The 12,038-nt window shown below is 41.7% G+C and overlaps 1 protein-coding gene across 1 annotated transcript in view; it reads left to right on the top strand.

Annotated features, from left to right (window-relative positions):
* Positions 1-5,526: 5,526 nt before the first annotated feature.
* LRRC58 (leucine rich repeat containing 58) overlaps positions 5,527-12,038 on the top strand; it is a 20,769-nt gene continuing 14,257 nt past the window's right edge. The window contains exon 1 of the mRNA XM_040484612.1: positions 5,527-6,134. Coding sequence (XP_040340546.1) covers positions 5,635-6,134 — 500 coding nt within the window. The 5' untranslated portion in view covers positions 5,527-5,634. The remainder of the gene's footprint in view (positions 6,135-12,038) is intronic.

The following is a 12,038-nucleotide window of genomic DNA, read 5'->3' as shown; positions in this document are numbered from 1 at the left end:
CTTTCCATGAGCCAGTAAGGAAATGGGATATAGAGCTTCCAGAAAGAAAAGAATCAGAGATGGTCTCCTCACCTGGTATTCATACCTCTCCCACCATGATCTAGACCAATTAATCATTTCAAGTTTTATTCTTCCTTTATACTGTATCATAACAGCACACCTTAGATTTGGGGGGCAAAGTCACAATTTTAAATATCTTCTCCCATTATTCTCCAAAGTGTGGCAATACTTGGCTATTGTAACCATCAGCACAAAGCACATCAGCCAAACCAGACTCTCCACCATTTTCCAGACATAGGCTGTAATTCACTTCTTGTTTTCATCATTCTTTCTCAAGAAATACCTTCTTCTTTCCCTTTCATCCAATTCCATATGCCGCATCCCATCTCTACCAAAATGCCATCATCCAATGAAAGCTTTCTTAATTACAGCAGCCTGGAAAGGTGTCTTTATTCTGAATTTTCACAGTATTTGGTTATGCTTCTGTATGTCAGCTACCAACTGATCCTTCCTATTTTAGTAACTTTAGGTTTATAATAGTTTTATTGAGATAAAGTCCATTCACCATACAATTCATTTACTTAAAGTATATATAATTCAATGGTTTTTAGTACATTCACAAGTTGTGCAACCATCGTCTTACTCAATTTCAGAACATTTTCATTACCCCCAAAAGAAACTCTGTGCCAAGCAGTCACTCCTCATTCCTTCCATCCTCAGTCCCTGACAACCACTAATCTATTTTCTGTTTCTATAGATTTGCCTATTTTGGACATTTCATGTAAATGGGATGACATGTTGTAAGGTCTTTTGTGACTGGTTTCTTTCACTTATGTGTTCTCATGTTTTCAAAATTTATCCATGTTGTAACATGTATCAGTACTTCATTTATTTGTATTGCCAAATAAAATTCCATTGTATGGATAACCACATTTTATTTGTCAATTTATCAGTTGATAGAAGTTTGAGTTGTTTCCACTTTTTAGCTCTGATGAATAATTCTGCTATGACCATTTGTGTACAAATTTTTGTGTGAACATGTTTTTAGTTCTCTTCTATACCTAAGAGTGGAATTGCTGGGTTGTATATGGTAATTCTTTTTTTTTTTTTTTAACTTTTGAGGAACTAACTACCAGACTGGTTTCCAAAGTAACTGTACCATGTTAGATCTCCACCAGCAGGGTAGGAGGGTTCCAATTTCTCTACATCCTCACCAACACTCATTATTTTTTGGTTTTAGCCATCCTCGTGGGTATGAATAGTATCTCTTTGTAGTTTTTATTTGCTTTTGTTAATGATATTGAGCATCTTTTCATATATTTATTAGTTATTTGTATATCTTCTTTGAAGAAATGTCTATCGGATCCTTTGTCCATTTTTAAACTGAATTATTTGTTTTATTATAGGTTCATGTTTAGTCTCTGTTACTATAAGTATCTTGAAGGCAGTGATTGTATTTGGATAAAATCATAAACTTTGGAGTCATATTCCACTATTTGTTTATCCAGCCCCATCATAGCTGTGTGAGTTGGCAAGTTACTTAATTTTACCACATCTCAGTTTTCTTGTTTGTAAATAGGGATAATAATATCTACCTTATAGAATGAGTATGGGGATTAAATAAAATAGTGACTACAAAGCCCCTAGGACAGTGCCTGGCACTTGAAAACAACCAATAAATGTTAGCCATTATTTTTAGTTATCTCTATACATTTCCAATGTATCGTTCACTTTTTTACACAAAAAAGGCGCTCCATGAGTATTTGAGAATGAACAAATTGGGGACTAGAAGTATTTTAACTTGCTTATAGTTGTTGCTATGGCTAGCTATCCATAAAAAGGTAAAACAACCCAATTATGAAACATAGGCTAAGCAAGTGCATAAAATTAAAAAGGTATATAGCCACCCAGATTCCCAAAACAGTTGCCAAGGTAAATATCTCACTAAGTAAGAGAAAACCCCCTAAATGGAGTGATTTCAGTGGGAATAGTCATCAGGATGCTTTTATAGCTCTAATAAATGCTTAGCCAAAGACTTCCAGATCCAAAAAAATGTCACGTCGTTATTTGAATCTTCAAAAAATTTCAATAAAGAAGACTGGTTTGGGGAAAGATATTCAGGAAAACCTCTTAATCTATCAACTCTACAGTGAGAATATACTAAGGAAAAGAAATAAACTGCTAATAATAACTGAACTGTAGACCCTAAATGACCAAACTGGCTGCAGACTCACTCTGGGCCCCCGTAAATATAGAGGCCATTGTCTCTTCACGATGGATCTCCTTCTGCCTTCAATGCTGCCTTAAACTGGCTTTTTGAGATTTGGACTACAGTTGGTAGGAACTTGGCAGAACTTTAAACCATCCCAGGCCAAAGTAGATAAGCCAAACTGAGAGGGATTCAGCAATGGAGATAATTCGAAACCTTGCATGCCAGGCTAAGCAACTGACCTTCATCTGGTAACTAAAGAGGAGACATGGGGTCAGAGGAGGAGGGAGAGGGATGGGTTGAAATAATGAAAGCAGTGCTTCAGAACTCCTATCTGAATCCAGAGGTAGCTGCAATGAAGGTAGAAATCCAGTTTACGAGGCATGATGTTCTTGATATAACTAGGGGACAGGACAATAAGCATAAATTTTGGGAGTCAAGACTCAGGGACGAGGAGAGTTTAGACCAACCTCTCAATTTTAATCCCGGAAACATGGCATGGCCCTGGCAGAAAACCACAGTTTATGCAGTAAATTATGCCATCACGAGTAAAGATTGTTCTCAACTTTCTCTTTACCTCGATCATGATAAAATAAGTGTGAGAAAGTAATGATTGTAACAATAAATACTATTACTATTAATGCTAATAATATTAATAATTGCCACTACTCATGGAATATTTACCTTGAACTAGTTACTATGGTAAGCACTTTAGATTTAGCCTTATAATGACCCTATGAAACAATGTTCTTCATAATTAGATGAAATTAAAGCTTAAAGGTATTAAGTAACAAAATCAGGATTAAATGAAAGAAATCTGATTTCCAGAGGGGGGAGATCCGAAACCTATATCTCATAATAGCCAAAGCCCATGCTTTAACTGCATCAGTATGTTGCCTCCCAGCTAGTATGGTTTACGGAAGGATCCTCCATTCAGCTTATTTCCAGGCATTTCTGCAGTTATTTGGGCAATAGGGCCATCTTAATCAGGTATGCCAAAACCTATTCATGCTTTATTTCATTTACTGTTTTTTTTAATGTTTTAATTTATTTTTGAGACACAGAGAGACAGAGCATGAGCAGGGGAGGGGCAGAGAGAGAGAGAGAGAGAGAGAGAGAGAGAGAGAGAGAGGAGAGACAGAATCCAAAGCAGGATCCAGGCTGTCAGCACAGAGCCCAACACGGGGCTCGAACTCTGGACTGTGAGATTTTGACCTGAGCCGAAGTTGGACGCTCAACCGACTGAGCCACCCAGGTGCCCGAATTTTATTCACTATTTATTAGGCACATACTATGTCTCAGTGTGGGGTAGACAGAGTTCCTGCCCTCAGGAAACCTAGAAAGAATGGCCAAAGGAGGAAATGCCCTTCATTTGGTCTCCCTTCTTTTTTTCAATAAAAATCCTAATCAGGAGACCTATCCTGAAATATACTCAATTTTACCCAAGAGTAGCCTGATGGTCAAGCTTTAATAAGTGGACAAATGTGCCATGTACTTTCGCAATTCCTTGAAATCCATATCCCTTTCCCTAGGTAATGCATTGTGCTGTGCTGTCTCCTCTTCCCTTCACACTCTCCAGTGCCCCCCACTGCGTCTCTAGCATCTCCTTCAGCTAGCCACAAGACACAGCCCATCACTGTGAATGACAACAAGCCACCAATGCTCCTTTACCTTCCACGGGGTTTTTAGAACTCTCCAGGCTGCCTGGATAGTTTTAAGGCCCACCATAGTGTTGGGGGATGCTGCTTAGACTTATCTGGCCTCAAGGAAAAGAGATGCAACCATGGTTGTTGAGATAGGGCTCATTATGAGCAAGGAGGGGATTCTCACATGAAACATTTCTTCAAAACTTTCTGTCAGGCAGCTTCGTTCTCTATTATTGAGGTTATCTCCATCTTTCCCCCTCCATTTTACTGATTTGTAATCTTAACTATTTCTGAATCACATTCAAATAGTTTTTTTCTCATTTTATATGACATTCCTGTCACTTAGTTTTTATCACAGACATATAAACATTTTTAGAAGCATGAAACTGTATTAAGTAATTGCAATTTCCACATATAAGGGCCCTGCCAGTATGTGATCTTGATCCAAAGCAAGGTCTAATTTTTTAAGAGGACCTTTTAGAAACAGGTTTCAAAAGCAGGGACACTATAGGTTTTAAAAACATTCGATCTCTGGTTTAAACTGTCCAAGTATATCCTCCCACTATAACTCAACCAGGGTTACTATAACTCAACCAGAAATTAAAATCTGGCAGCCAGTAAGAGGCATAAAGTTTCTCACACAAATAAGTGTCAAGAAAAAAGTTACTTTATTCCTTTAGGAGGAAAGCAAATTAATGTCATTGATTATATACTAATTTTATACAATTAGTAAAAAAAAATTGCTTGATATTTTTCTCATTTCTACTCACGACTTTTCAAAATCATAAAAAGTAATTTCAGAGGAGACTGAGTTTAGGGCAAATATGTTAATTATAAGTACTAAATTAAAGCCAGCGTCAGGATTTTGCCAGTTAATTGCAGTTTTAACCTGCAGTAAAGTCTCAATGCTTGGTTCTTAAACTAATCAGTTAATTTTAGCTATCTGAAATTAACAACCCCCCTTGGCTCCCAGATTCACTTCTAGCCACTACAACTTAAAAACCACGGAAAAGCTTCTGTAGCTAAAAAATAGAAACACCATTACTTGATATACCTTATTTTTATCATGCTTAAAAAAGAAATGAATCCTGTAGGGTAAACAGAGCAAGTATTATCAATACTTTATGGATGGAGAAACGGAAATGAAATCCCTTGTCCAAGGACACATAGTTTATTTAATAAGAGAACCGGAGGAAGGATCCAGGGGTTCTGATTTTCTAGTCCAGCTGTCTTTGCATTTTGAAGTCAGCTTGGTTAATCCCCAGCCTCTAAATTCCTGGGATTGCTGTACTGAAGATGACTCATCACTAAATTCCTGTGTTCTCACTGAATCCTGCAGCGTAGAGGGCCCACTCCTAACCTGGGAACCAAGGGGGCGGTGCACCATGACGCGCGAACCCTCGAGGCCAGATAAGCAAACAGTCCTAGGGCTGTTTACCGAGGCAGTCCCTCACTCTGGGGACAGGTCATTGGGACCTCAGGGACTATAAACCCTCCGAGGTTCAAGGCTCTACCTGGCAGCCACCCGGCCCCTGCCCCCACGCCCGCGCTCTATCTCCGCGCTGCGCGCCGCGTGAAAAGCAGCCCAGCCCCCGAACGGCGCGCGCACCCCGCCGCCTAGCGTCGCGTGACCCGGCGGGGGCGCGCGGGGTTAGCGCCAGCTCGCGCCACTTCCGACGCAGCCCTCGGTTCAGGTTCCGGGGCGCGGCGGAGCTCCCGGCCTGTGGGTCGCGCGCGGCGCCCTTCGGTTCCGGGGCCACGCGCCCCGCGGCGGCCGCGATGGAGGAGGCCGGAGCGGCCGTGGTCGCTGCGGGGGAGGCTGAGCTGAACATGTCCCGCCTCAACGTGTCCCCCGAGACGCTGGAGTTGGAGCTGGAGGCGCGGGGCGAGGAGCGGCGCGGCGCCAGGGAGGCGCTGCTCCGGCTGCTGCTGCCTCATAACCGTCTGGTGTCGCTGCCGCGGGCGCTGGGCAGCGGCTTTCCACACCTCCAGCTGTTGGACGTGAGCGGCAACGCGTTGACCGCGCTCGGGCCTGAGCTGCTGGCGCTGAGCAGCCTGCGCACGCTGCTGGCCAAAAACAACCGGCTCGGAGGGCCCGGCGCGCTGCCCAAGGGCCTGGCCCAGTCGCCGCTCTGCCGCAGCCTCCAGATGCTCAACCTCAGCGGGAACTGCTTCCAGGAGGTGCCCGCCTCGTTGCTGGAGCTGCGCGCGCTGCAGACCCTCAGCCTGGGCGGCAACCAGCTGCAGAGCATCCCGGCCGAGATCGAGAACTTGCAGAGGTGAGCTGGGCCGTGCCCCCAAAAGTCGGGGAGCCTGGGGCGGTGTCCGGGAGCCCCGGAGCGCTAGGCCTGGTCTTGGCGTCGTACAGTTGTCACGTAACCGCCTTCTTCCAGGCCCGCTCCTTAATTCTTTGGCAGTGAGCACTGCCCGGCCATCTCAGCGAGTTTGTACGTGAATAAATAAGATCGTTGTGTGTGACAGCGTTTGGGAATTGTGTTTGCCCCAAGCTGATTTTGGAAGCAGTTTTTCTTTTTGCTTGGTTCCGGGGGAGTGATCCGAACTGAGTAGGTACTCACACAAATGTAAATCTGAGGTTGTCATTTCCGTGCTCTGTCTGGTGGTTTTCCATACCTACAGATCAAAGTTTATGCCGTTTAGCATGACAGACAAGATACTCTGACCAAACCCTTGCTTTCCACTGCTCTGTATCGTTTCTCTGTAGCAACACTAGCACTCCTATGCTTTCTCTACTTTCCTTTCTCTGTCGCAATACTAGCACTACTACTTGTGAAAATAAGTGAGCCGTGCAGTTTACCAGCACCTTATGGACACTTACTAAATATGTGTTGAATGGATGCAGTGCCTCTGTACATGTGCAGTTCCCTTTGCCTGGAATGTTGCCTGCACCTGCCAAGCTCCTATTCATCCTTCAGAACCTATCTCCAGGGTTATCTATTTTCTTCCTGTACTGCTTCCTGAACAACAATTAGTTCTTGACTAAACTGTCCTTTTGTACCTCATTCATCCTGTCATTGCATTTACCTTATTGATTGTAATTCTTTGTTCACAGGTCCGCCTCATGCACTACATTATTCAGTAAATAAATGTTGAATTAAATGGAAGGAGGAAGCAGAGGAATAGGATAGCAAAAGTCTCCTAAAAGTGCTCTGCAAGGGTGTGAGAAAAAGAGCAAAAGGAAGTGTATTGTCCAAAGTGGAAAAAAAGTATCCGTCATCTGTAGAATATTTTCACATCTTGTTTTGAGTTTTCTAAGATAACAGAATATTAGAGCTAGAAAGAGTTAAATAGTGAAAAGAACATTAGCCTGAGAATAAGAACTCTTGGTGTCCCAGCCTTAGGCAGGTCACTTAACATATCCTGACCACAGCTTCCGAATCTGCAAAATAAGGCATTTGGACAAGATGTCCCTTCTTGACTCATCAACAGACATTTATGAAGTACTTGCCATGTATTATGCACTGTCCTAGGTACTGGGGATACAAAGGTGAACATGATCCTATTCTCATGGAGCTAACACACTAACAGGAGACATTAAACAACTAACTTGTAAACCTCATTATTTAATTACAGTTGTTATAAGTTCTATGAAGACAAATGGAGTGTGTTGAAATAACAGAGGGACATGACTTAGTTTGGTTCTTGAAGAAGTAATCTGAATTGAGCTTTAGAAGGAAGAATAAGAATTAACTAGGAGAGGGTGGGGTGGGATCAGTCCAGGTAAAAGGAACAGTGCATGTAAAAGCCTGAAGGCAAGAGGGACTGAAGGCCAACATTTTGAAAGGAGGGCATTGTACTAGAGCATAGTGAGAAAGTGGCCAAAAGGGAAAGTGGCATATGTGAACTTGGACCATTCCCAGGCCATGTTGGATCTTCAGGCCATGGTAAAGTTTGGATTTTATTCTAAGTACACAGGAGAGAGGTTTTTTGCTTTTGGTTTTTTGGTTTTGGTTTGTTTGTTTTTTAGTTTATTTATTTATTTTGAGAGACAGCAAATGCAAGCAGGGGAGGAGCAGAGAGAGGGAGAGACAGAATAGAGAATCCCAAGCAGGCTCTATGCTGTCAGTGCAGAGCCCAATATAGGGCTCATTCCCTCATCCCTGAGATCATGACCTGAGCCGAAATCAAGAGTTGGATGCTCAACTGACTGAGCCACCCAGGTGCCCCCACATGAGAGAGTTTTAAGCACATCTGTCTTGATGCTGCACAGCAATGGAGTGGGGAGAGGGTGGATAAGATAAGAGACTTTGAGGGCTGGTTAGAAGAGGTCATTCTAGGAGAATGAGAGATGATGATAGCTTACATGTAGATGATGCTAGGAGAGCTAGTAAGAAGTAGAAGTGTTGGAAAGAGATTTATACATAAAATTGACAGTTCTTGGTTTCCTCATAATTTTGAAGTTCCATAATTCCAACCATCTCACTTAAGTCTTCTTGATATACTAAGAAAACAATTATTACTTCTATCACATTGGGGGAAAGGTAGGCAAAAATCATATTTATTGAGTACTTATAATGCTGTAGGCTCTGTAGTAGGGGCTCTAAATATGCTTTTTAATTCTCACAATACCTCTATGAGATGAGAGGAAGAAACTGAGGCTCTGAGAGGTTAAGTTATAAGAACCCAAAGCTAATCAGTGGTGGAATTGGATTTGATCTGAGGGATCTCTGACTCCAACCCCAAGAATTTTCCACAGTGACAGAGTAGGGCCAACACCTAATCCTTCTGACTTCTATTGCATATGTAATCAGGAGGATGGGTCAAAACTGTTTGCCTGGTTGACCTGGTTTTCTGAGCTAATAAACTGTGCTTTATGGTCATTGTACCTTTGGCTCAGTTGTGTGTAGGATCTTTTTTGTCTGTGTTATCATTTTTCAGTTGTGTGCTCTATTTCTCTTTACTAATCAGAATCAGTAAAGGTTTAGGCCATGCTCCAAATTTAAATTCTAGTTGAGTGTAGGCTAAAAGGGTCATGTAGAAATACAGTCTTAGAAGTAGAAACAACCTGGGCAATGTCCTGATTCACCCCTTTTTATTATTTTTTTTTAATTTTTTAATTTTTTTAAATGTTTTTATTTATTTTTGAGAGAGATCAATCAGGGTAGGGGCAGAGAGAGAGAGGGGGACACAGAATCTGAAGCAGGATCCAGGCTTCGAGCTGTCAGCACAGAGTCTGACACTGGGCTCAAACCCACAAACCATGGGATCATGACCTGACCCGAAGTCGGATGCCCAACTGCCTGAGCCACCCAGGCACCTGTTTATTTTTATTTTTTAAAGTTTATTTATTTATTTTGAGAGAGAGAGAGAGAGAGAGAGAGCACAAGTAGGGGAGGGACAGAGAGAGAGAAAGAGATCACAAGCAGGCTCCATGCTGCCAGTGTAGAGCCCCATCCAGGGCTTTAACCCATGAAACCACAATATCATGACCTGAGCCGAAACCAAGAGTCAGACGCTCAACCAACTGAGCCACCCAGGCACCCTACCCCTTTTTATTTGATCAGATGAGGACAATGAGATTTAGTATCAGTCACTTAGTTGAAACCAGCTAGTGACGATGAGATTTATGTGGTTCATGTACTTTAAAATAAAGCCTGTCGTGAGTGATAGTATTTGAAAATGATTCAGTATGAGGATGCCACCTCAAGAAAACTACTTTCTTTATCCACAAGTGTATGGTTCTTATCTTTCTTTTTTTTTTAATTTTTTTTAACGTTTATTTATTTTTTTTTTTTTGAGACAGAGAGAGACAGCATGAACAGGAGAGGGTCAGAGAGAGAGGGAGACACAGAATCTGAAACAGGCTCCAGGCTCTGAGCTGTCAGCACAGAGCCTAGTGCGGGGCTCGAACTCACAGACTGTGAGATCATGACCTGAGCCAAAGTCGGATGCTTAACCAACTAAGCCACCCAGGCGCCCCGACTTTTTTTTTTAATTTTTAAAAAATGTTTATTTTTGAGAGAGAGAGAGAGAGAGAGACAGCGTGAGTGGGGGGAGGGATGGAGAGAGGGGGGAGACACAGAATCCAAAGCAACCTCCAGGCCCTGAGCTGTCAGCTCAGAGCCTGACATGGGGCTCGAACTCAAGAGCCATGAGATCATGACCTGAGCTGAAGTTGAATGCTTAACCGACTGAGCCACCCAGGCGCCCCTGGTTCTTAATCTGTCTGTGTTTCTCTTCCTGTTTTCTGCCTTTTTGTTCAGAACTGTCTCACTATAATTCCATCTCCCTGTAACCAACCATAATGTAGAACTAATTTATATTTTTGTTATTTTTTTTTCTTTTAATAACCATTTTTTTTTCAACGTTTATTTATTTTTGGGACAGAGAGAGACAGAGCATGAAGGGGGGAGGGGCAGAGAGAGAGGGAGACACAGAATCGGAAACAGGCTCCAGGCTCCGAGCCATCAGCCCAGAGCCTGACGCGGGGCTCGAACTCCCGGACCGCGAGATCGTGACCTGGCTGAAGTCGGACGCTTAACCGACTGCGCCACCCAGGCGCCCCTATTTTTTTTTTCTTTTTAACATTTGTTCATTTTTGAGAGACAGAGAGACACACAGCATGAGTGGGGGGAGGGGCAGAGAGAGAGGGAGACACAGAATCCAAAGCAGGCTCCAGGTCTGATCTGTCAGCACAGAGCTTGACATAGGGCTTGAACTCGCAGCCTGCAAGATCATGACCTGAGCTGAAGTCGGACACTCAACCGACTGAGCCACCCAGGTGCCCCAATATATTTTTGATATTCTTAATGTCATTTTTATTTGGGTGGAGAAGCAAAACGTTTTCTACTTGTACCTGTGGTTAAAGTTACTGGCACTAAGGGACTCTCATGTATTTTTTCAGTAGGTCATGGGCCCTTGCTAGAGAAAAGACACCCATTTCAGTATCCCTAATGATTGGAAAAGCAAAATACTTTCCAAGAAACAAATTTAAGGTTGGTCTGTTAATGCGAAACAGAAAGGAAAGGAAGAATTCTATAAATTCTGTGAATGAGTTTTCTGTTTTCAATATTCATCAAATACTAAAAAATAAAATTGTTCCAAGCCTGATGAACAGAAATGCAATGTTGACAAATACACACCACAGGAACTTGTAAACACTATAGTTTTGATTTAAATTCAACAATAGTTTCTTTTCTCCTTTCAGAAGCATGTTTGGAAACAGTGTGTTTTAGAAATTCCCACAAATCATGAAAGGCTTCAAGTCTCTAGACCTTTGGAAATTGAGCTTCAAAGTGAGAAAATAAGCCTGAGAGTGTAAATTTAATATGCTGGCTGTGTACTCTGATTAATGGTACCCATCAGTTGCAAAAGAGAATTTATATGATTTTGAAATAGTGGGCTTTTTATATTTTAGAAGATGGAGATACTTTCTGCCAATGTCAAGTAACTACTAAGGTTTGGTATCCTTTCTGTCTGTGTACCTCCCCACTCACTCCAAAGCATTGATTAAAGGAAACATGGAGTCATAACTGACAACCAGATACTAATTTCTCTTAGTTCTTGACTTAAACAAATAGGAAGGAATATTTAAGGTTGCTCTCAGATTCACTCTTCCCTTTCTTCACCTTCTTTTCTTTTCTTCATCATTAAATTATATTGCAAATTGTTATTTAACTATTGAATTCTTCATGAAAGGACTCCCAGGATTGCTAAATTTTTTCCCAGGTAGTCTTCTAATTAAAACAGTCCCTTTTCCAGGATAATTTCAGTGATTTGGGCCCCAAATGTTCTATTCTATTCTACTCTATTTTATTCTATTCTAGTAGCTCCCCTCACTGAAAAAGAGATTTCTGAGTAACTAAGCATTAACTTATACCATATTTAGTAGGATCAAAAATCCTGCCCAGAAACCTTTTTTACCAGTGCCTAAACACTTATGTGCAGGAGAATTCAGTCTTCTATGCAAACAGTTGATTGTTGCTACAAGATGATCTTTGAAAGAGAAAAAATAACATATCAAAATTAAAGTTGTCTGCTACTTTTACTAAGCATTATAAATCAAAAGGGAGAAATACAATCTTGGAAAAATTTGCATAGTCAAAAATAGGAAAAAAGTATCAATGTATGTTTATTTTTTTTTTTATTTTTTTTTCAACGTTTATTTATTTTTGGGACAGAGAGAGACAGAGCATGAACGGGGGAGGGGCAGAGAGAGAGGGAGA

This window comes from Herpailurus yagouaroundi, unplaced genomic scaffold (assembly GCF_014898765.1).
Source record: "Herpailurus yagouaroundi ecotype Mexico unplaced genomic scaffold, PumYag 162, whole genome shotgun sequence".
Lineage (NCBI taxonomy): Eukaryota > Metazoa > Chordata > Mammalia > Carnivora > Felidae > Herpailurus > Herpailurus yagouaroundi.
Note: the sequence above shows the minus strand (reverse complement) of the source record. Positions and strands in the feature narration are given on the sequence as shown.